General features: G+C 43.5%; 1 protein-coding gene across 2 annotated transcripts in view; it reads right to left on the reverse strand.

Moving 5' to 3' along the window:
- EXOC2 (exocyst complex component 2) overlaps window positions 1-26,596 on the reverse strand; it is a 253,824-nt gene that overhangs the window by 65,461 nt on the left and 161,767 nt on the right. For both annotated transcript variants that reach the window (XM_069730751.1, XM_069730750.1), the window contains 4 exons: window positions 22,061-22,120; window positions 21,771-21,832; window positions 20,151-20,217; window positions 17,861-17,977 (listed from right to left, as the gene is read on the reverse strand). In XM_069730751.1, the coding sequence (XP_069586852.1) occupies window positions 17,861-17,977; window positions 20,151-20,217; window positions 21,771-21,832; window positions 22,061-22,120 (306 nt within the window). The remainder of the gene's footprint in view (window positions 1-17,860; window positions 17,978-20,150; window positions 20,218-21,770; window positions 21,833-22,060; window positions 22,121-26,596) is intronic.

Here is a 26,596-nt window from a genome sequence, read left to right on the forward strand (position 1 = left end):
AGAAGAGAATGCACATGGCCCATACACAGATGTGTTTCCATTTTTTCCAGATTTGATAAATGCTACATTTTCTGAATAGGTATGTTTTATTGCTGGAGAGAGTCTTCTTTATTTGCCACACATGATTTTTCCTACTACTTGATATATGTGATGTCCATTACTGTAACCCATTTTCGTTTTTTTGCTCCCCTTCTTCCCAGAGCCATAACTTTAATATTTTTCTGTTAATATGGCCATATGAGGGCTTGTTATTTGCCGGACGAATTGTGTTTTTGAACTTTTGAACCACAGAATTGATTTTACCACATAATTTACTGGAAAACGGGGGTGGAAAAAAAACCAAGGGCGGTGAAAATTCAAAAAAGTGCAACTCCACAATGTTTTTTTTTTTTTTTAATTACGATGTTCACTAAATGCTAAAACCTGCCACTATGATTCTCCAGGTCATTACGAGTTCACAGACACCAAACATGTCTAGGTTCTTTTGTATTTAAATGGTGAAAAAAAAAATTAAAAGTTTGTTCGTGTAATTTTTTTAAATTGCTTTATATTGAATGGGGCAAATGGGGGGTGATTTAAGATTTTGTTGATATATATATATATATATATATACACACACACACATATTTAAAAAAACTTTTTTATACTTTTTACTTGCTTCAATAGTCTCCATGGGGGACTACAAACTGCTCATAGTCATCAATGACATCCACAGGGGTCTCCTGCAGACACCAGGTTGTAATACTAACCCAATGGCGACCCACGGTTATGTGGCATGGGGGCCGAAGGGTGGGGTTTGTGACGCGCTCCTTGAACAATCATGTTAAATGCCGCTGTCAGAGATTGATGATGGTGGCACTTTACATGTTAACAGCCGTGGGTGGATTGTGATTCCACATGCGTCTGTTAGAGGCACATGTCAGCTGATGTAATCGGATGACATGTGCCAGAAAACATGTGGGCTCAGCGCTGGAGCCCACATCAAAGGGGGAGACCCAATAAGCACCGTACATGTATGGGGCATGTTGTGAAGGGGTTAAAGGGAATCTATCACCAGGTTTTAGCTACCCAATCTGACTGCAGCATAATGTAGAGACAAAGACCCTGATACCAGCGATGTGTCACTTACTGGGCTGCTTGCTGTAGTTTTGATAAAATAACTTTTATGAGCAGGAGATTATCATAGGAGGTCTAATAGACCTGCAGCCAAGTAGTCCTCCATATTCAGGAGCTCCGTATATGAGCCTTGCCCCTACCACTGATTGACAGTTTATGGCCTACGCACACTGTACAAAAAATCTGCCAATAAGTGGTGTGGACAGGTTACATAGAGCTCAGCGATCAGAAAACATGTACCGTAGATCTGAAGCAAATAAAACTGTGATTTTATCCAAAGTGCAGGAAACAACCCAGTAAGTGACACACAAATAGTTCTATGTTTTTCTGTTTCTTGTTTGTTATTGCAAAACATGGAGGTTTATTTAACATGTTCAAGAGGGTTCAAGAGAGGCCTGGATGTCTTCCTGGAGCAGAACAATATTGTATCATACAATTATTAGGTTCTGTAGAAGGACGTAGATCTGGGTATTTATTATGATGGAATATAGGCTGAACTGGATGGACAAATGTCTTTTTTCGGCCTTACTAACTATGTTACTATGTTACTATCTGTCTGTTGTGGACTTATCTAATCCTTGAGAGCTTTTGATTTCCCTGGGTTTATTGCCCATTATATGATGTTTGCTTGGTATCTCTGATTTATCTTATCCCGAAATGTGGTCTCTAGAGGGCGAGGCTGAAACCAGTTACATAGTGTAAATCACTATATAAGGCCAGAGAAACATGACTAGGACAGAAGCAGAAAGTTGGGTACCTGTACTTATATGTGTACAGTGATACCTGCATAAGTGGGGACGCCCATGCAGTGTTGAGAATTTCCCAAGGGTTCTCTGTCTTGGTGTTGCTTCTCTGATATTCCAGATGGATGATGTTTAAAAGCTCCTTAATGATGATGTGAATATATGTACGTAATCTTTATATGTAGTTAATCTTTGTATGTATTTAACCTTTGTATGTTACAATATACAAAGCTGTACGGCAATCATACTATTCCTTTAATTTTGCACTTTGAAATAAAATTTAATTATATCGCAAGTAGTAGCCTTCTTTAAAGCCGTATCTGAACCTTAGTGTTAAAAACTTGGCAATAGACAAAGGAAAAAACTAAATGAGCATAGACCCTACAACAAGAAAATAGTAATAGTACATGTAAAAACATATAGGGTACTTACTTGGTAAAAGAAAAAAGAAAAAAAAAAAAGCATAAAAGCCATTTGGGGCTCTATACTGCTCTGTCCTTAATCACATTGACATCATAAATACATGGGACTGTGCTGTTGGGTACACTGTGGGATGGCTTTTATTTTTTTTTTATTTTTTTTTATCAAAATAGCGTTAGCCAAGTAGCCTATGTTATTAAAATGTACTATTATCATTTACTTCGGATAAAAAATACCCAGAAATGGGGATGGGAGAACTACAATACCCAGATAGATTAGCGAAATTAGGATTATTTAGTCTAGAAAAAAGACGACTGAGGGGCGATCTAATAACCATGTATAAGTATATAAGGGGACAATACAAATATCTCGCAGAGGATCTGTTTATACCAAGGAAGGTGACGGGCACAAGGGGGCATTCTTTGCGTCTGGAGGAGAGAAGGTTTTTCCACCAACATAGAAGAGGATTCTTTACTGTTAGGGCAGTGAGAATCTGGAATTGCTTGCCTGAGGAGGTGGTGATGGCGAACTCAGTCGAGGGGTTCAAGAGAGGCCTGGATGTCTTCCTGGAGCAGAACAATATTGTATCATACAATTAGGTTCTGTAGAAGGACGTAGATCTGGGGATTTATTATGATGGAATATAGGCTGAACTGGATGGACAAATGTCTTTTTTCGGCCTTACTAACTATGTTACCATGTTACTAAATACTAATAAGAACCAGCACTGTCAAAAACAGGCATAAAACATACTCCAATAAGGATATAAACAGAAGAGAAAAAGGAGTACCAAACCACCCGTAAATAAAATCTGTTATTTATTGGTAGTAGATCTAAAAACATATAACATACAATACAGTACAAAATAGTATAAAAAAATGTATATTATCATGGACAAACACGTAAAATTGTGAAGGACACAAACAAAAACCAACCACATTACATAGTGTACACAGGACCATGCGTATCTGGCATTGCATATAGCAGCATCTAACACCGGTTAAATGGAAAGTTCCAGGGTAAAACCACCTAAATCACCACAATTGTGGCCTAAAAACTAAGTGTCCCAAACTCAGTGTGATGTATACCGATCAAAGATACAAATATCTCACCCAGATAGGTCCGTGTGTGTGGTTGGATATAGCCCCAACGCACGTTTCGCGTGGGCTTGCTCAGGGGGCCATGCTCACAAATGTGTGTCTCCAATCTTTATATATACCCTGCACACCTGTCCCCATTGTGGACATAATCAGCGGCGCATGTCGGCGAGGTCCGCAGGACCGGAAGTGACATCACCGCTAAGCGTCCCGTGCGACGCGCGCTGGTCCCGGCCATTGCCATGGTGACCGCAGCCAGCACACGCCGCAGTACGGACGCCGAGGCGATGCCCCCGCCCGCACACATCGCGGACATGCGCACATGTCCTCACACATAGATCAACGCCGCAATAGCCCACATCAGCACAGCAATCGCCGGACATAACACACCTCCACAGGCCCCATCGAAGCACTTCTCAAGTAAGTGTAGTAACCATGGTGATCCAAATATATACGTGCCATACAGACAGGACAAAGATCAAAGTGGAAGTCTAGCCCCAACCTGACTATAAGCCGGATAAATGTGCATATGTGAACTAAGTGAATCCGAATAAAAGTGTGTGTATCTGATAGCATAATCAATGCTATTAACAAGAAAATAGTCTAAATAAAAATAAAATAACATACTAGTGCAAGACAAATAAAATCAAATCACAATTATAAATAAATAAATGAATATATTCTATTATATTAACATTGTAAAAGTGAAAAATGGAATAAACTTCGATCCACCAATAGGAAATTTCTTATATCCGGCTTGAGTCAGGTAGGTTTTGTTTCTCCCCCATAGCCGGCTGATGTCCATTGTCTGGGCAATACGGCATGATTCTTATATATCTCCACATATAGGACCAGGTAAACTCAATCAGGGAATCATATGAAATATAGGAACGTTAAAACTAAAAAGAAAAGAACAAATTAGAAAACAGACACACATACTAAAAGCTAAATCAACATCATAGGTATGAGGCAAAGCTCAGTTGTTCATTTAACCCATCAGGGACCATAGTTCCAAGAGTTGCTATCCACTTGCATTCTCTTTGAGCCAGAATGCACTTATAATCCCCCCCTCTAATTCCCAGTCTGACTCTATCTATACCAAAAATAGTTAGACATTTCAGGTCACAATTATGCTTATCCCTGAAATGTCTGGGCAGGGTTTTGAGGGAACTGACATCCTCCACATTGGCAGCCGCCATGATGTCCCTAACGTGTTCACGCGTTCTGACGCGAAGTTCTCTGGAGGTTAGTCCTACATATGCCAGTGAACACGTACACCGGGCATAATAAACTACATGAGTAGTATTGCATGTAATATACTCCTTAATTTAAAATTCCCGGGAGCCATCACTGGATGTGAAGGATGTAGCCCTAGTCAGGTTGTTACAGGCCAAACATTTCCCACAAGTGAAGAAACCTACTTTTGGTCTCCCCGCCCCAAAAGGGTCATTTGGCTTGGCTATATAATGACTATCGACAAGCATGTCGCGCAAATTTCAGGATCTACTTGCCGTCATCATAGGTCTCAGGTAGATGCCTAGCCAAAATAGGGTCTGTTTTCAATATCGACCAGTGCTTAGATAGTATTGATCTCATAGTTTCCCACTGATGATTATAGGTTGATATAAACCTTGTAGTAGCCTGTCCCCCCTCTCTCTTATCTCTATTAGACCCACCATGGCCTGAAAGGAGAGTATCCCTATTGGTTTTTTTGGCTCTCTCATATCCTCTCTTGATACTCCTCCTACTGTGCCCACGTTCCAACAATCGCTCCCTAAGGTCCGAAGCTTGTTTTTCAAAATCATCCGAGGAAGTGCAAATCCTTCGCATACGGAGAAATTGTCCCGTCGGGATAGCCTTAATCGTGGACCCGACATGTGCTGATGACGCATGAAGCAATGAATTGACGGAGGTCTCCTTCCTGAAAACATCCGTAACCACAGATCCATCATCCCTGACCTGTATATTGATGTCCAGGAAAGAGATCTTCCGCTTATGATATATGTAAGTAAGTCTGATGTTTGAGTCGTTGCGATTTAAGTCCAACATAAATTAATCCAAATCCTGAACCGTACCCTGCCAAATAAAAAGAATATCATCAATAAAGCGGAACCAGCCAATAATTTGGGGGACGGCATGTGCATCGTCAGGGAAGATAGTTCGTTCCCAGAGGCCCAAAAACAAATTTGCATAGGCCGGTGCACATGCCGCCCCCATGGCGGTCCCGCGTTGCTGTAAATCACAATTCTTCTTGGAAGCAAGTAATATTGATCCAGATGTGCGCGGTCTGGTGCTTGAGTTGTTGCGATTTGTCCTGACACATAATTTTTTTACTTTCAGAGATCGTTTTTATTTACAGCAACGCGGGACCGCCATGGGGGCGGCATGTGCACCGGCCTATGCAAATTTGTTTTTGGGCCTCTGGGAACGAACTATCTTCCCTGACGATGCACATGCCGTCCCCCAAATTATTGTCTGGTTCCGCTTTATTGATGATATTCTTTTTATTTGGCAGGGTACGGTTCAGGATTTGGATTCATTTATGTTGGACTTAAATCGCAACGACTCAAACATCAGACTTACTTACACATATCATAAGCGGGAGATCTCTTTCCTGGACATCAATATACAGGTCAGGGATGATGGATCTGTGGTTACGGATGTTTTCAGGAAGGAGACCTCCGTCAATTCATTGCTTCATGCGTCATCAGCACATGTCGGGTCCACGATTAAGGCTATCCCGACGGGACAATTTCTCCGTATGCGAAGGATTTGCACTTCCTCGGATGATTTTGAAAAACAAGCTTCGGACCTTAGGGAGCGATTGTTGGAACGTGGGCACAGTAGGAGGAGTATCAAGAGAGGATATGAGAGAGCCAAAAAAACCAATAGGGATACTCTCCTTTCAGGCCATGGTGGGTCTAATAGAGATAAGAGAGAGGGGGGACAGGCTACTACAAGGTTTATATCAACCTATAATCATCAGTGGGAAACTATGAGATCAATACTATCTAAGCACTGGTCGATATTGAAAACAGACCCTATTTTGGCTAGGCATCTACCTGAGAGACCTATGATGACGGCAAGAAGATCCAGAAATTTGCGCGACATGCTTGTCGATAGTCATTATATAGCCAAGTCAAATGACCCTTTTGGGGCAGGGAGACCAAAAGTAGGTTTCTTCACTTGTGGGAAATGTTTGGCCTGTAACAACCTGACTAGGGCTACATCCTTCACATCCAGTGATGGCTCCCGGGAATTTAAAATTAAGGAGTATATTACATGCAATACTACTCATGTAGTTTACTATGCCCGGTGTACGTGTTCACTGGCATATGTAGGACTAACCTCCAGAGAACTTCGCGTCAGAACGCGTGAACACGTTAGGGACATCATGGCGGCTGCCAATGTGGAGGATGTCAGTTCCCTCAAAACCCTGCCCAGACATTTCAGGGATAAGCATAATTGTGACCCGAAATGTCTAACTATTTTTGGTATAGATAGAGTCAGACTGGGAATTAGAGGGGGGGATTATAAGCGCATTCTGGCTCAAAGAGAATGCAAGTGGATAGCAACTCTTGGAACTATGGTCCCTGATGGGTTAAATGAACAACTGAGCTTTGCCTCATACCTATGATGTTGATTTAGCTTTTAGTATGTGTGTCTGTTTTCTAATTTGTTCTTTTCTTTTTAGTTTTAACGTTACTATATTTCATATGATTCCCTGATTGAGTTTACCTGGTCCCATATGTGGAGATATATAAGAATCATGCCGTATTGCCCAGACAATGGACTTCAGCCGGCTATGGGGGAGAAACAAAACCTACCTGACTCAAGCCGGATATACGTACGCTACTCACCTGGTAGCAGTGTTTTTTCAGGAGCCATGACAGCACAACGAGAGAGGGGATCCGCCCTTCAGGGACAGGAAACCTCAGACATAAAAGGGCGGCACCTCACTCACCCGCCAGTTGGTTTACAGAGTATGAAAGGACCTTCTAGGTTAGTAGCACATAAACAATATTAATATATGGTACAATTCACCCAGTGAATAAACTTAGGAATTTTCTAAAGGAAGTGTTGAACCCATAAGCAAAGAGGGTAGGGAATATAAGGGTGCTGTCATGGCTCCTGAAAAAACACTGCTACCAGGTGAGTAGCGTACGTATTTATTCAGTCGCCATGACAGCACAACGAGAGACTTTCAGAGAAGTGAAAAGGTGACTAGGGAGGGATAATAGCTTCCAGCACCCTTCTCCCAAACGTGAGGTCGGAGGAGCCACCTAGATCTAATCTATAGTGTCTAAGAAAGGTGGATGGAGAAGACCATGTGGCCGCCTTACAGATGTCCTCAATCGATACTTCTGCTCTCTCAGCCCAGGATGTGGCTACCGCACGAGTGGAGTGAGCCTTTATACCTTCTGGAATCTCCACGCCACCTGCGGTATAAGCAAGAGATATCGCCTCCCTAATCCATCTGGCTAGGGTATTTTTTGATACTCTAAGTCCCTTCCTAACCCCCTGGTAGGATAAAAATAATGCGTGGTCTTTTTTCCAGGTGTCTGTTACTGAAATGTATTTAAGAAGGCACCTACGTACGTCCAAACAATGAAATCTCTGCTCCTTATTGTTAGAGGGATTAGGACAAAATGAAGGTAGGATCACCTCCTGGGATCTATGAAATTTTGAGGCAACCTTTGGAAGATAAAGAGGGTCAGGCCTCATCACCACTCTATCTTCCAAAAATTGCATATATGGACGTTGCCTGGATAATGCCTGAAGATCACTAACCCTTCTTGCCGATGTAAGAGCAACTAAGAGGGCTGTTTTGACCGACAGGATCTTGATCGGGACAGAGTCAATAGGCTCGAACGGAGCTTGTGTTAGAGCTGAGAGCACAAGATTTAGGTCCCATGGAACTATTCTCTGTTTAACAACCGGCCTGGATCTGGTGACCGCTTTGAAAAACCTTGTTATCCAGTGATTACTGGCTATGTTGGAATTATATAGTGCCCCTAGAGCTGAAACCTGAACTCTAAGGGTGCTGGTGGCTAAGCCTAACTCTAGGCCCTTCTGTAAAAATTCTAGGATCTGAGCAATATCAGGTTTTTGATCGATTTGTGCTCCTGAACTTGATAGGAACTTCCTCCATACCCTAACATAAATGCTAGTCGTGGAGGCTTTCCTACTTTTAAGTAGAGTATTTACAAGATTCTGGGAGAATCCCTTTCCTTTCAGAAGTGACCTCTCAAGTTCCACGCTGTCAGGTGCAAGTTGGTTACTCGTGGATGGAAGACTGGACCCTGGGAAAGGAGGTCCGGTATTTCTGGGAGGATCCATGGTTGGGAAATGGACATGCTTCTCAACCATGGGAACCAAGACCTTCTGGGCCAGAATGGGGCTATTAAAACCACTCGGGCTCCGTCTTCGCGAATTTTCCTCAGAACTATAGGAATGAGATTCAGAGGAGGGAAAGCGTAGGCGAGATTGAAATTCCAGGGGATCAGAAGAGCGTCGACTGCGTACGGGTTGTCCCTTGGGTCTAGGGAACAGAATTGATGGAGTTTCTTGTTTCCTCGACTGGCAAACAGATCTATCTCTGGACATCCCCACAACCGCACGATCTGATTGAAGACAGCCGGTTTTAGAGACCAGTCCCCTTGTTTGAGCTCGTTGCGGCTTAAGTAATCGGCCATGGTATTTAGATTTCCCTTTATATGAAGGGCCGTAAGGGAGAGCAGGTGATTTTCGGCCATCTGAAAGATATGATTTGTAACGTTCATTAATGACCTAGACCGTGTACCTCCTTGGTGGTTCACATAAGCAACGGTCACCTGGTTGTCAGAGAGTATCCTAACATGTCTACCCTGCAGAGGTATAAGGAACCTATCTAAGGCGCGTTCCACCGCCATCAATTCCTTCAGATTGGAGGACGTGTCTCGCTCAGAATGGGACCACAGACCCTGAATGCAATTGCCCTCCAAGTGTGCTCCCCACCCCGTGGGGCTAGCATCCGTTGTTATTACCCGTGATATCTGATATGTCCAAGGTACCCCTTTACGCAGATTAGGGATGTGTGTCCACCACCTTAGTGAACCCGTGGCCTCTACAGATAGGGAAAATTTTTTGTCAAGGTTAGCGCCCAGACGCCGAAAATTATGCAGAACATCCCATTGCAGAGCCCTGGAGTGAAACTGTGCCCACATCACCGCCGGAAAACAAGAAGTAAGTGAACCTAAGAGTGACATAGCACTTCTTAGGGAAACTACGGGATTACTAATTGCTCTGGAGGCCAGCCGGTGAATAGTATCAACTTTTGAGTCTGGCAGGCGACATTCCTGCTGAGCTGAATCCACAGTAAGACCCAAGAACTGCTGTGATGTTGAGGGCTGAAGACGCGACTTTTTGAGATTGATAATCCATCCTAAGTTGTGTAACGCCGCCATCACTTTCCCCAACTGTTCTTTACAGTGTACCTCTGAGCGCCCAACGATCAATAAATCATCCAGATAGGGAATTATTAGTATATTTTGCTCATGAAGGTGTGCCATAACCTCCACCATAATCTTAGTGAACACCCGAGGTGCGACTGCAACACCAAAGGGGAGTGCCCGATATTGAAAGTGCTCCACTGTGCCGGCAAGAGAAATCGCCACCCTGAGAAAGCGCTGATGAGTTGCATGTATCGGGACATGATAATAGGCGTCTTTCAGATCTAAGACAACCATGAAGCAATTGTGAAAAAGAAGCTTTATTGCCGACTTCACAGATTCCATTTTAAAGGATGGGACCAGCAGGAATACATTCAGGCCCTTCAGATTGATGATGGTACGATAAGATCCATCTGGCTTCTTTACCAGGAATAAAGGGGAGTAAAACCCCGTACCTTGTTCCTCCGTAGGTACTTTAACGAGAACCCCCTTTTTTTGGAGATCTCGAACCTCTGACTCCAACGCCAACTGTTCTGCGGGAGAAGAACGGATAGGAGTTAATTTGAATTTTTCCAGGGGGGTATGGTGGAATTGGAACTTTAGCCCCTCTTTAATGATACTGAGTATCCATGGACTATTGGTGATTTTTACCCAGGCTGGGTAGAAGGCCAAAAGCCTACCGCCCACCTGGGCCGCCAGTCATTGATGCTTTTTAGAGTCTCTAGAAGAGTTAAACATGTAACCTCTACCTCTTCTCCTGTAAGAGTTGTATCTGGTCGATTCTCTATTTGAATCCCTGTCCGATCTTCGGCGATATGGCCCTCCTCTATTATAGTCCCGTCTATAGAAGGGTCTTGTTAGGAGAGGGAATCGCTTCTTACTGTCACCTGCTTTTTCTAGAAGCTCATCCAGCACTGGGCCAAACAAATGAACCCCCTCACAGGGGATGCCACATAGTTTTGATCTGGCCTGCAAGTCTCCTGGCCAGCATTTTATCCAAAGAGCCCTACGGGCCGCATTGGACAGTGCTGATGACCTTGCCGCTAGCCTAACAGAATCGGCTGACGCATCCGCAAGGAAGGCTGCTGCATCCTGAATCATAGACATAGATGATAGGATCTCGCTCCTAGGAACCTTATCCTTGAGCTGGTCTTCTAGATTACCCAGCCATACCATCAACGACCGGGCAGTGCAGGTGGCCGCAATCGCTGGTCTCAGGGAACCCGCTGATGTTTCCCAAGCTCCTTTAAGGAATACCTCAGCTTTCCTATCAAGCGGGTCTTTTAGGCTCCCCAGATCCTCAAACGGAAGAGACGTCTTTTTACATGTTTTAGCCACCGCCGCATCCAGTTTCGGGACCTTGTCCCAGGAGGAAGAAGCTTCTTCCTCAAAGGGATATCTTCTTTTGAACGCTGGTGGGAGAGACCCCTTCCTTTCGGGTTTTTTCCATTCTCTCGTAATCAGAGACTTAACTTTATCAACTACGGGAAATACTCTTCTGGATTTGCGATCTATGCCTTTAAACATTATATCCTGGATGGAACATTCCGCCTGGGTCTCCTCAATGCCCATAGTGCTATTGACAGCTTTGACTAAGCGGTTAACCCTGTCCAGTGATAGACAGGTTCGACTAGATTCCACGTCCTCTGATGATGATGACGGATGAGAATCCGAACTCACACCACCCGTGTCTGAATCCACATCCGAGGCTGGGGATAATATCTCCTTCCTCTTTTTTGAAACTGTCTTCTGAGACCTTATGGAATCTCTGACCTCCTGTCTAACCAGATCCCTAAGAGTAGACGTAAGGTCAGGGGTCTCGTCCTCCATTAATTGTTGAATGCAGATGCTGCACAATTTCTTTTTATGTCCATCCGGAAGAGGTTCCGTACAGATGGCACACTCTCTATGTTTGGATTTGGACACAGATTTCCTCCCCTAATAAGGAGAGAGGGAATACAAGGAGGGACAGCTATCAGAAATGTACTTTCACGAAGCTCACTTACCCATCCCTGCAGTGAATGGTACCGTGATCGGGGGGTCCTTCTTAGCCGGAGATTCCTTACGGCCAGAGGACTTAGTTGACTTCTGAGTTTCTTTGGCTCTACCAGCGCGACTACTGCCACTAGAACGCCGCTGGGAGCTGCTCAAAGGTTGTTCAGGTAACTGCTGCTGCTCACCGCCCAGCTGCGGTGTTCCTTCCAGAGACTCCATTCCAAGATGGTGGACAGGAACAATGTTGAGGCCTCAGTGCAGCGTTTAAATCTATCCCCCTGGGTACCACCCCCGGATGGGGGGTCAGCAGGGACATCCCTCGGTGCACCGCTAATTGGTACTGCCCCCGCTAGCGCCCGTAGAGCGCCAGACACCCTGAGGCCAAAATCCCCCCCTGCGATGCCGGGCGCCGCCATTAGCCAGGATAAGACGATACCGCGCATGCGCGGCCGCGTCATCGCCCCGCGCCGCACCCGCGTCATCAGGACACGCCCCTTCCGGACGCGGCCGCGGCGCTGAGAGCAGACGCGCCGAACAAGGACGGCAGCGCTCACCTAGCCACCGCAGACCCCAGCAGCAGCGGCGGACCGACCCCAGGAGCTCCGGCAGATGCGCACCATTGGGCCTCACGTACCAGGTGAACAGCGGCACCACAGAAGTCAAGCCCCCCGCTTAGGGCTGCTTCCTCCTGCTGTCACCTACACAGACAGTCCCCCTGCCGTGTGGTGCTTCCATCCCCCTGATCAGGCCGAGGTAGGGGACCCCCGCTACCTGCATCGGCCTGTCAGGAGTGGGATAGCTTCTATCTTCAACCCTCTTCTCTGGGCCTGTCTGAAGAGGTTCCACTGTCAGGGACAGGAAACCAACTGGCGGGTGAGTGAGGTGCCGCCCTTTTATGTCTGAGGTTTCCTGTCCCTGAAGGGCGGATCCCCTCTCTCGTTGTGCTGTCATGGCGACTGAATAAATAAGAAATTTCCTATTGGTGGATCGAAGTTTATTCTATTTTTCACTTTTACAATGTTAATATAATAGAATATATTCATTTATTTATTTATAATTGTGATTTGATTTTATTTGTCTTGCACTAGTATGTTATTTTATTTTTATTTACACTATTTTCTTGTTAATAGCATTGGTTATGCTATCAGATACACACACTTTTATTCGGATTCACTTAGTTCACATATGAACATTTATCCGGCTTATAGTCAGGTTGGGGCTAGACTTCCACTTTGATCTTTGTCCTGTCTGTATGGCACGTATATATTTGGATCACCATGGTTACTACACTTACTTGAGAAGTGCTTCGATGGGGCCTGTGGAGGTGTGTTATGTCCGGCGATTGCTGTGCTGATGTGGGCTATTGCGGCGTTGATCTATGTGTGAGGACATGTGCGCATGTCCGCGATGTGTGCGGGCGGGGGCATCGCCTCGGCGTCCGTACTGCGGCGCGTGCTGGCTGCGGTCACCATGGCAATGGCCGGGACCAGCGCGCGTCGCACGGGACGCTTAGCGGTGATGTCACTTCCGGTCCTGCGGACCTCGCCGACATGCGCCGCTGATTATGTCCACAATGGGGACAGGTGTGCAGGGTATATATAAAGATTGGAGACACACATTTGCGAGCATGGCCCCCTGAGGAAGCCCACGCGAAACGTGCGTTGGGGCTATATCCAACCACACACACGGACCTATCTGGGTGAGATATTTGTATCTTTGATCGGTATACATCACACTGAGTTTGGGACACTTAGTTTTTAGGCCACAATTGTGGTGATTTAGGTGGTTTTACCCTGGAACTTTCCATTTAACCGGTGTTAGATGCTGCTATATGCAATGCCAGATATGCATGGTCCTGTGTACACTATGTAATGTGGTTGGTTTTTGTTTGTGTCCTTCACAATTTTACGTGTTTGTCCATGATAATATACATTTTTTGATACTATTTTGTACTGTATTGTATGTTATATGTTTTTAGATCTACTACCAATAAATAACAGATTTTATTTACGGGTGGTTTGGTACTCCTTTTTCTCTTCTGTTTATATGATCATTTACTTGTTGCAGGGTCTATGCTCATTTTGTTTTTTTTTCTTGGGTTTTGTCTGTGAAATGGCCACAGTGTGAACGTGCTCTTACACTTATACCACATATACCATTTTATAGTCTGGCTCAGGTTTTTGGTTTTGTTCTTTTATGGGGTAGCAAATGATCACCGCAGTTCTGGCTTCTCAAATCTCTAGCGATCAGCTGACATTGCGTACTACAGTACGTGGGTACAATAAAAAATAAAATAAATGAATATACAGTACAGTATTATAACGCTAGTGAAATGCAAAGCTATGAACTATGTATATCATTTATGCCACTAGAAACCACAAGCCATCGTACTTGAATTTCAGCAAATTATTCAATTTTGCTATATACGAATAAAAGATGCTATAGAAGAAATTAATTTATTTCGTTGTAAAACGTGTGCTTAATGCATATATGTACATGGCCTTTTACACAATAAACACATATCTACAAAAATAATATTATGGCTTTGATCATAACCCTGATAGGTCACCAAAGATAACATGTAAAAATAATAAAGTACCATGATAAGTAATGTCGCCCACTCTGACATTTTCATTCTTTGAAAAAAAAAAATCCCATATGTAACTCAAAGGAAAACCAACGTGACAGAGATTTGATTCTTCTCTTTCTTTGCCGATAACGATCTTAAGGGTAAGATGCTGACGCAAAATATTTGCCTGCCAAATACCTTAAGTAGAAATCTGATGGCAGGAAATGGATTAGTACTTTGCAGAATCTGTAAGACTTTTTGTTATTTGGAACTGTTACCTGTGGTGCTAAGTGTGGGAGAGAAGGGCTGAAGCACTGAAATAATTTTGTAATTGTTAAAAAAAAGCTAAGTGCATACGCTCGGCCAGTTAAAGGGATTGTACCAAGTTTGCAAGTTATTCCTCATACACGGAGGACCTACAGCAGGAACTCCCAAGGACTCTGGCTCTGAAGATCCCAGGGTATCTCTGGCGGTCCCATTAAAAATGAATCAAGTGGAGTGCTCATGATTGACCACCACTCCATTCACACCTGGTTCTCAGGACCAGTGGGAGTTCCAGCGGCCAGCGATAAGGAAAAGATCCCCTATCCCATGGGTAGAGGACAATTTCCAAACTTCTTTAACAACCTACACGTTCCTAGCCAAGAAACCTCTTAGTGACTTCCATTACACCTTTTTATGTTCCACTTATTCTGCTATGCCTACTAATGTAAGAAAGTAAATTATTATTAAATTATGGCACATTGCAACCTTTAAAAATCTACCGCTTCTCTGTTAATATTTTCCTTTTGCGATTAAATTGGCATGAAATATATTAAGAATTCTTCCATACACTTTTCAGGGGAACATCCAATTTCAACCCTATTCATCAAAAATGTCTAAGGGTACCGTCACATGGTGGCATTTTGATCGCTACGACGGCACGATTCGTGACGTTCCAGCGATATAGTTACGATCTCGCAGTGTCTGACACGCTCCTGCGATCAGGGACCCCGCTGAGAATCGTACGTCGTAGCAGATCGTTTGAAACTTTCTTTCGTCGTCTAGTGTCCCGCTGTGGCGGCATGATCGCATGGTGTAACAAAGGTGTGCACGATATCGTATACGATGTGCGCATAGTAACCAACAGCTTCTACATCGCAAATACGTCGTGAAATTATCGCTCCAGCGTCGTGCATTGCGAAGTGTGACCGCAGTCTACGACGCTGGAGCGATATTGGAGCGATGCTGTAGCGTCACGGATCGTGCCTTCGTAGCGATCAAAATGCCACTGTGTGACGGTACCTTAATTAAACTCGTTTCTTGCTGTAAAGCAACTGGCTGCAGCAAAAGCTCTTCCTGAAGTAGGTGCCCGGTAGTGCTAAATCCTGTACATTTAGGCAAGTCCTCCGAGGCTCAAACTGCAAGATTATATCCCTGACACAATGGTTTTATTACCTTCATCATTCGGGTATTAGGTTAAATGTTCACTACAGTGTCTACAAGTAACTTCCAGGCTTGGATGACGATAGCAACACAAGGGATGAGAGGCGATTACATCTCATCTACTAGAAATACTTACAATGTCAGACTATGACTTATTTAACACACTCAAATGGTCACTGTTGTTTCAACACATCATTATACAATGGCCTTAGTAATGACTAGCAAAATTGCTAATTAATTTGATTATCTGAAATTACGCAATACATGATTGGAACAGAGAGCAAGGAAGTTTCCGCACATATAGTACTGGCAGAACACTCAGAAAAGTAACTGCTCAATAAGAATGAAGGGATGGCAAGAATGAATACATCAGCTTCTGCACAGTCTCATAGACAAAGTCTATTTTAATATAACATATGTGGCAACTTCACATTTTTAAAGAAGACATTTCACCAATTTTTTTTATGTTGAACTGGACTCAGAATGTAATAGTGGACGCAGGGTGGAAAATACATGTTTTTGTGCGCGTGTGTGTGTTTTTTTTAAACTTGCCTTTCAGTTGTGGAGATATTAGCAATCAAAGTATTTGGTCCTTAATTAATTTATTTTTGTTACGTCCAAATGGGTGTTATTAGATCGATTTTCACTGGGAGCGTGTACTCCTCTCTTTATGACGTTGCCCAGTCATAAGAAGGCAACAACACTCAAAAGGAAAGGAGAACACGCCTCCACCATAGCCTAAAGCAGGTTTCTCAGCATGTAAGATTCTCCTGAATGAGGCAGAATGACAAGAGGGGCAGTGCAGCTGAGTTTAGCAGTGACATATTGCAAACCGTTCTATAAACTTTCATGTCATAGCACCGCCACCTCAGCTGTACTGCCCCTCAGTAATTACAGTTATGTCTGCTGTGCTCAGGGAACTTGTACAGGCTCTGCAGTGAGATCAAGGCTGTCATTATGTCTCACACAAGAGTAGTCCATAACAGACAGACAAGCTAGTACTGTATGAGGTATAATAATAGCCCTGATTTCAATGCACTGCGAGTACACGTTGTCTAAGGACAGCACACATAAGCGTGATTACCGACACATCTCCAGTCAGACAATGTGTGAGCGAGTGGGGGTATACTACAAAGGAAGTAACAGTGTTATGAAATAAAGAAGGAGAACTGATAGAACACTTTGTAATGTGACAGCTAAACTCAGCTGTGCTGCACCTCACCCCACACTGACTCATGTAGAAGGCTACACCAGGAGATTAGAGATGTATAATCACACATACAACCTGCTCTAAGCTATGGTCGGGGCATGTTCTTATGTTCTTCTTTCCAATGAGTGTTGCTGCCTGCTTATGGATGATCAGGGTGAAGCGCATGCCCTCAGTGAAAACTATCTGATAACACCCACTTGATCTTAATGAAAATTAAATCATTAGGAACCAAATACTTTGGTTGCTAATATCTTGGCAACAGAGAGCCAAAAAAAAAAGCAACACCATTTTAATCTGCTCTGCAGCCACTATTACATTCTGTGTCCAGTTCAACATAAAACAAATTGGTGAAAGGACCTCTTTAGTTTAGTTTTTTGTTGAAATCACAGATATGCTTAATTAATGTGTTATATGCTGGTGGTGTAGAGACAAAATTAAAGGGCTACTGCCCCCCCAAAAAAACAAAACAAGTTAACACCTATCCTCAGACCGCTGGCACTCAAGGATCTGGAATTAGGAAAATGGGACAATGCTCAAACTTCTCTGCATTCATTGCCTGTGGGATTGCCGAGAACATCGATAGGCCAATTCTGGAAGTCCCATGGACAATAAATGTATTGGAGGTCGAGCATGCACACTTCCACTCCATTCAAGATAGGACTGCAGACCTCAGACTCAATTCGCCAAGGGACTCAAAGATCAGATCTCCAGCGAGCATCAAGTTATCTATCGCCTATCCTCTGGGTAGACGATTTTTTGGGCGGGGAAGAGTGATGGAAAGGTGCAGTAAATTACTCTTTTAGGAAAACAGACTCAAGAAAGAAACATAAAGGCCAACAATATGAAGGTAATACCTTTGTTATGTTCTCAATACTCTGGAAGCCATATTTCTCAAAATGGTCAGCAATGTTTAGCAATGTATGTCTTTCCAGATAGTTACAATTGCTCAGAACAATTAGGAGCTTTTTCTCCTGAAACAGAAATATGAAAGAAAGATTAACTAATGTAATATTAAAGAATGTTACGCAATATTAAAATATGCTGAAGCCTAAAAGAATCTCTTATATAGGGACCTCCAAATCCATAAAAGGCCCTTTAACATGATGTATACATCATTTCATGATCACTAGAATAAACTATTAAAAGAGAATCTGTAAGTATGATCCACCCCCTAAACTACTAAAGCAGTGTTTCTCAACTCCAGTCCTCAAGACCCACCAACAGGTCATGTTTTCAGGATTTCCTTAGTATTGCACAGGTGAGAATTTCATCACCTGCTCAAGCATTAATTCCATTACCAATGAAATGTTAAGGAAATCCTCAAAACATGACCTGTTAGTGGGTCTTGAGGACCGGAGATGAGAAACACTGTACTAAAGGGGCTGAAATGAAAAGTGTGCAGTCATTTTATGTGAAAGTGCGCGATGTGCACGTTTTCACATATCCCCATATACGCATACTTGCGGTCACATGCTGACTAGACACATCTGGCTTCTCTCAATAGACGACACCTGAGAGAATCAAATGAGTTTAGTTGGCATGTCACCACAAGTATGCAAATCCCATATATACATGTCCGGCCTCGTTCAATTTGCCTGTATTGAGCGAGGCCGTGCTTGTCTAGTCGGCACATGACTGAATCTATGCAATCACATACTTGCTGTCACATGCCTGCTGCTCCCAGCACCGGAGAATCCTTACAGTGCGCAGTGCATGAGCTATAAGGAGTCACAAGTAGCCAGCCTAAGAGTGACAGCAGACAAGTACCCCAAGGCCGGACATCCCTTTTAATAGTTCAGCCTGGACATTGACATGGATCATTATTTAGATCTTAACTATTATAGTTCCAACAGCAATAGCAATATCAGATCTGCTGGTTATGCCATCATGTTAAAGGGTTTTTATAAAATCTCTAGTTATTCCCGATCAATGATATAGGAGATAAGTTGCTGAGAATGGGAATCCTTAACCCTTAGAAAAAGGAGCGAAGTGTGGTCAACTTCTCATGCATTCTGGGGCTTCACAGTCGGACCTCCACTGGTCAGCAAATTATCTTCTATACCTCTTCAAAATCATAAAACCTGTGGTAGCCAACAGTAATGCTGAAAGAAATCAGAAACATTTTGCAAGATCAGAAGTACAATCTGAGACCTGGTGCCAAGGTTCTTTCTAAAACCAAGCCATCTACAGCTTTCACCTCATATTCTATAAGTTACTCAACAACTTTAAAATTTAAACTTAATCTTAAGCCCCCCCATACACTTCAGATAACTGTTGGCTTAACGACGGTTCAGCAGATTGTTCGGCAGGCAACTATCTCGCCTGACACTACCATGCGCAGGAGTCCCTGGTCTGGTGAGTGCTCCTATGTTCTCTATTGAAGAGCTGTTGCCAGATACTTCTGATGGGGGTCTTATCTTTAGGGAACAAAAGGATTGGCACTCCGAAAATTGGACATGCTGGATCCATATCTCACCCGAATATACAAGGCCTCCTTACCCATTAATTAGACTGTCTGTCGAGCCCATCACTATTTGTGGCTTCAGCTGACGTTTGTATTAAAGCATTAGTTAATAGTAATAAACACTCCCCTCCCTGCTCCATCTGCAAGATGACAAAAAATGGCTACCCCAGCTGAAATTGGAGCAGGTCAGATGGAAATTAACCTTTTTTTTCTGCTTTTTACATATGTGTAAAAGATTCTGCAGTATGACAGACAGTGGGGACAAGACCATCTCACGATTACTGACACCAGTTATATCTAGGATTACTGATCCTTTAAGACCACCAGAAAGAACAACCCCTAATGAGGTTGTCCAACAATCCCTTCAAATGCCTTCCTTTTCAAGTCAGTGATAGCAATACATCCCTTCTGCAAAGTATACAGACGACCAAGTGACCACTCTTCAGAGCTGACAAAACAATGGCACCTTTCTCGGGGAGAGAACGCAAATAACATTTATAAACTTCAGGAATAATAATTTCACAGATCCTTGTGTCACAATAGATTTACAGGACAGAAAATATATGTATTTTACCACCATGTGGTGCATTATTTCAAAGTCTGAGTCAACAAGTACTGTATATCTACATCTCTGATACAATAAAAAAAGAAAATCAGCAAAACTAACAATAAAAACGTACAGAGGATATCGTGGGTTCTTCGTTAAGACTTCCAAATAAGTCAGGAGATGAAATATCTGCTGAAGCACTAAGAAATAAAGAAGCAATCGTGAGAAATACAGGAAAGCAACAGACCGGACTTTTCTTACAAGTAAACATTTCATCGCAAAGAAAGGTCCTGGAAAGTGATGACTGCAGAGTCACAAGTATCTCAGAACCATACCTCACTTTTCTAGGTATGTAGTATTTACAGCCAAACTATTTAGAAGAAATGTACGCGTTCTTCTATTTAGCCACAGCTATCAATAACACTGGCGGCCGTTACAGATGGTTAATCACTGAAATACACTGAATGCAATAACGAATGGTCTAGTTTACCTGGTATGCAGGAGAATAAACTCTCCCACCTAAACAGTTAGCTGTGAAATGACTTAGGAACAAAGTAATGAATCCAGTGGGACTATATGGAAAACGTAAGCATATTTTGGTATCTGTAGTGGAACAGGTTCTACATCTATTTTTTTTTTCAGTTACATAATTTCTTTTTATTTTTGGTTTGCAGTTTTAAATTTGCGCCTTCATAAAAAGATATTCCCATCTCAGACAATTATAAACCTTTTATAAGTAATTGCATTATTGTCTAATCGATGGGGTTTTCGCCTCTGGGACGTGAAGGTTTCTAGAGAGCATAACCCAATATCGAGCCTAAGGGCTTGTTTTCACTTGCGAGGAACACGTCCGTGTCTCGCATGTGGAAACGAAGCTCTGGCGCCGGCACTCCAGAGCGGAGCGTGCAGCCACATAGGAACACATGGAGCCGCATGCTCCGCTCCAGAGTGCCGGCACCAGAGCTTCGTTTCCACATGCGAGACACGGACGTGTTCCTCGCAAGTGAAAACAAGCCCTTAGAGAAGGAATCCTGGCAGCTGGAGGGCAAGTGTACTTGTATAAGAGCGCATTGGCTGGAAGCACACCCCAGCACTTTGACAGCCGGCACTGCAGAGCAACAGTGCGGAACGGACTGTCAATCAAAGGCACCTTCCTAAAAATCTTACCCTGTCTAGCGTATGAGCGCTACACACAGAATTGCATATGCATGGATTGACACGCCATCAATGAGATTATTAACGGTTGCCTGAGGAATGCTCTTCCCCACAGAATGCACTTGGGCCTGAAAATCATCAAAATCCCTTGCTGTCAGCTCCATTTGTGTTTACCGAACAATGACGTCTCAGATAAGCTCCATAGGAGGTAAGGGGGAGACACTGCAGGCTATGATATCACCATGAGGCCAAGTAGGCTGCTCACCGTAGCAGTGTTGAAAAATGGCAAATCTGGGATGTCATCAGTCCGTAATTAGAAAGCAGATCTTGATAATATGCATTCAGTGTGGCAGAACATTCCTTAAACAACCATTAATAATCTCATTATGTGTATGTGTGTATTTCGGCATATGGAGCTCATACTCAATACTGAATAAATCAAGATATTTTGATAATCTTTTCGATATCATTAACATGTCAATTAATCCTTGCGATTTCCACAAATTTATAACTTTTCCTTATTGATGCTGCAATTGGTCACATAATACATGTCCTGTAGGCAGAGGTGATATGCAAGTCTCCAACTTTAGTTACATACTGCATTGTATCCACATCTCCTTCGGGTTTGTTACTCAGGTATTCAAGGGTAGCTATGAAAGCCTAGTTAGGAAAAAAAAAGATACTTCGATAAATGGCAGTGCCAATATTAAGAACAAAAAAGAGATACCGGCATATATTAATTATAGAAGCAATAAATGTAAACGACAATTTCTCTTGAAGATCTGGATAAATGGTACCTCAGATGGTAACATATTCAACTGTGTAAAGTATAACGATGGAATATATTACTATTCCTTACGCTGAAGTAATGAAATAATTTCCACAGACCTGGATTATGTTAATGCAGAGCATGCACACCTTGTCTTGTGTTTTCTGCTGCTGAAAAATCTGGGAAGACAAATTGTAAGCCAATTTTTACAGGAAAATAAAGTAAAATACAGACAGTAGGACAGTAAGACAGGAATAAAAAAAAAAAAAGTTTTGCGATCAGGGATCCTGCTGAGAATCGTACGTCGTAGCAGATCGTTTAGAACTTTCTTTCGTCGCTGGATCTCCCGCTGTAATCGCTAGATCGGTGTGTGTGACACCGATCTAGCGATGCAATCTAGCGATGCGTTCGCTTGTAACCAGGGTAAACATCGGGTTACTAAGCGCAGGGCCGCGCTTAGTAACCCGATGTTTACCCTGGTTACAAGCGTAAAACTAAAAAAAAACAAACAGCACATACTTACATTCCGGTGTCCGTCAGGTCCCTTGCCGTCTGCTTCCCGCACTCAGTGACTGCCGGCCGTAAAGTGAAAGCAGAGCACAGCGGTGACGTCACCGCTGTGCTGTGCTTTCACTTTCACTTTACGGCCTGCAGTCAGTGAGTGCGGGAAGCAGACGGCAAGGGACCTGACGGACACCGGAATGTAAGTATGTGCTGTTTGTTTTTTTTTACGCTGGTAACCAGGGTAAACATCGGGTTACTAAGCGCGGCCCTGCGCTTAGTAACCCGATGTTTACCCTGGTTACCCGGGTACCTCGGCATCGTTGGTCGCTGGAGAGCTGTCTGTGTGACAGCTCCCCAGCGACCACACTACGATTTACCTACGATCACGGCCAGGTCGTATCGCTGCTCGTGATCGTAGGTAAATCGTATAGTGTGACGGTACCCTAAGACTAAAAAGTCAAATTGTAATTCCCCCATGTTCACAGCACAAGTCAGGGGGCCGCGTAGATGCGATTTGCATATTTGTGATTACGTGCAGCTGGCAGTCACATGGAGTAAAAGAAAAAAAACACTCCAGGTCAGTATGATTAAGATGATACTTAACTTGTTTTTTTTTAATTATTATTATGTACCGTACGTATTCGAAAAAGGAACTGAGGAAATTTGTAAAATATTAAAAAATGTGCTATATGTCGGCATTTACTGAGCCCCATAACCTTTGTTATTTTTCCAGCCCATGGACTTGGGTGCGAGTTTGCTTTTCTGCATGGCAAGTTGACGTTTTAATAATACCATTTTGGGCTGCATACAATCTTTTGATTTAGGGACGTGCAGCGAATGAGAAACCACAGTACTGATATTCTGATTCTTTTCTCTTTGCTTCATTTTCCATACAAGTTCATTAATTTTATATTTCGGTAGATTCGACTTTAATGAACATGGAGATTCTAAATATGCTCATCAGACTCTCCCCTTCCACATGTTTTTTTTTTTTTACTTTATTTCTTTGTCACTTTAGGAGATTGAAATTGGAGTACACAGTCAGAATGAAATTTTCCTATGAACTCCAGCCACATAGAGCAACTAGGTTGTCAGACAGTAGGACCTTCAGCAGACACCCGGCTGACATGACAACCTGTCAGAAACTTGTGTTCATGTCACAGGGTGAAGGGGTGAAGGGGTGTCGGATAGCCGGTACATAAACACACAGGCAATAGCAATTTAAATGGCACTGATAGTAATTAAATGCCCCGGTCATCTGCTGTTACAGGCAGATGCCAACTGTGTAACAAAGCAGGCATCTGCTGTGTACGGCGCAGGCCCAACTCCTGAGCCTGAACCATACACCGGCATCAAACGTGTGAGGCACATATACATATCTCGTGCTGGCAAGGGGTTAAAAAAGGTCTCTTGACAATAAGTTGCTCACAAACTGTGCTCTTGCCTGGAGCCCCTAGTGCGAGCAGTCATGTCTTACCATACTATTACACAGTGGCCATTTAAATCAATAATTTAGGAAAGAAATACTTAGTTTGCCTAAGTGGATACGGTAAAACAAATCTTTGCATCTGCTGCAGCAGCGGCAACACAACCAAGCTGGCTACCAAATAATCATAGAATACCAATGACATCCAAAATATAAAGATAACAGCTGGGCCCAGTGTATGCGACCCCCAAAGATATACCTGATGTCTGTATATCTCCAGCAGGATCCTAATGACAACACGCATTTGTTATTACCATTGGGAAGTGTTACCAGATGTGTAAGATGCTAGTGTTCCCTATAGGTATTGGTGGGCTATATGATGAAAAAAAAAACAAGCATCTCCTGGCAAAACAAGTCAAATGTGAACAGGCGTCAGCTGCTGTGATTGCAAATGTGTACAAACAAATGCAGCAGCACGCCGAACGCGCTGAAGAATTCTTCAACATGGAACCTATGGCCAATTTGTGGTCTAAGCACATCAATTCTACAAGTGTAGTCGAGGCAGCAGTAGAAAATTTAGATATTCACTGTTCACATCTAATTTACCGCAGCATTTTGCTATTCTACTGTAGTGACAGCAGCTTTTGTCAAGAGGTGCTGGTCACTTTTTGTAGCATATGTTTTGAGGATAGCGACTGCCTTTTTGGCTGTGCACTCCACATGTGTCTAAGGCCGTATTCAGGCATGAGTGAGTTTTCTCGAACATAAAAACAGAAACGGATTATTTTGTTTATCAGTGTTTTGGATCAGATTGTCATCAGTTTTTGTCCTCAGTAATTTTCTCATATGCCAAAAAACAGAAATATATAAAAAAAAAAATTGATAAGCGTCTCTTACATATTACCATTGGAAAGTTAAAAATAGGGAACAAGTACGACCATGTGAACCCATCGGTTTGTATTGGCAATTTTGATCAGTGACTCGGACCACTGAGTGTAAGTTTGTGACCGTGTGAATGTGGCCTTATGTGTGTTGTTAGGGTCCTGTGCATTGACAGCGGCTGTTACCATTCTCTATTAGATGGCGCCGAGCTGCACTTACCTGGCAGGACTCGTGCACGAGTGGCAGATATTGCACACTTTTCTATACTAATATTCTAATGGACGATACCCTTCAATGATACATGTGTCCTGGCAGGTAAGAGTAGATGTGATACTGATCACCTCCCAATGCAAAAATGCCAGACAATCCCGTTGACGGATCACACTGAGCTGCCAGCCGTTCTCCGCTATAGAGGGAGGTGCAAGTGTTGCAGCAGATTTTCTATTTGCCAATCAGCATGTAAAAGGTTAACAATGAAATAACAGAAAAACAATTAACAGATTAACCATTTGTGGTAGTGAGAATAACAGGATTTTTGGTTGCTTACCGTAAAATCTGTTTCTCGGAGCCTTCATTGGGGGACACAGGAACCATGGGTGTATGCTGCTGCCACTAGGAGGCTGACACTATGCAAATAAAAAAGTTAGCTCCTCCTCTGCAGTGTACACCCCACCGACAGGAAGTAGGATATTCAGTTAGTGAGAAAGCAGTAGGAGAAGCAACGTGTAAAAGAGAAAGAATAATAATAACATAATAATAAACTTTATCTACATAGCGCCAACAAATTCCACGGCGCTCCATAGATTAACAGTTTCAAGCACTCAAAGAGTATTTAAAGAACTCAAACGTATACAGTAAACAGAGCTGTTCAATTTGGGAGGGTGCTGTGTCCCCCAATGAAGGCTCCGAGAAACAGATTTTACGGTAAGCAACCAAAAATCCTGTTTTCTCTATCGCCTTTCATTGGGGGACACAGGAACCATGGGACGTCCCAAAGCAGTCCCTGGGGTGGGAAAAACAGACTTCCATCAAGTCCGAGGACTCACCACTGCCGCCTGCAGGATCCTTCTGCCCAGGCTGGAGTCCGCCGTAGTCCGGCGAAAGGCGTGGATGGAAGATCAGGTTGCCGCTTTGCAAAGCCGTCGGCGTAAGCCCTGTGACATACCGCACTGGAAGCGCCGACAGCCCGGGTAGAGTGAGCCTTTATCTCAGGAGGGGGCACTCTAATCTAGACCCGGTAAGCTTCCAAAATTGCCATTCTGATCGAGCGAGCAATAGTCGCCTTGGAAGCCGGCAGGCCTCTACGCACGCCATCAGGGATGGCGAAAGGAGAATCCATCTTTTGGAAAGCGGCCGTGCTAGCCAGGGAGATCCTCACTGCCCTGACTGGGTCCAGCCTGTACAACGATCGCTCCAGAGGATGAGTCGGAGCTGGACAAAAGGAAGGTAGAACGATGTCCTCGTTGAGGTGGAAAGATGAAAACCACCTCGTGAAAAGAAGGAAGGCGGAGGCCTGGGACCACCTTGTCCTGGTGGAAAAAGAAGAAAGGAGGTCGGCAAGAAATGGCCGCCAACTCAAAAACGCGGCGGATCGAAGAGATGGACCTGAGAAAAGCCACCTTCCGAGATAGAATTGACAGGGGAAAAACTCCCTCAGAGGCTCAAAAGGGGGGAACCCCTAAGAACAACCAGCACAACCTTTAAATCCCATGAATCCACAGAGGCCCTGTACGGAGGAACAGCGTGGGCCACTCCTTGAAGGAAGGTCTTAACCTGTGGCTGAGAAGATAACGTCTTCTTAAAGGGAAGAAGAGCGCAGGAACCTGGCCCTTTATGGAACTGA

Source organism: Ranitomeya imitator, chromosome 6 (genome assembly GCF_032444005.1).
Source record: "Ranitomeya imitator isolate aRanImi1 chromosome 6, aRanImi1.pri, whole genome shotgun sequence".
Lineage (NCBI taxonomy): Eukaryota > Metazoa > Chordata > Amphibia > Anura > Dendrobatidae > Ranitomeya > Ranitomeya imitator.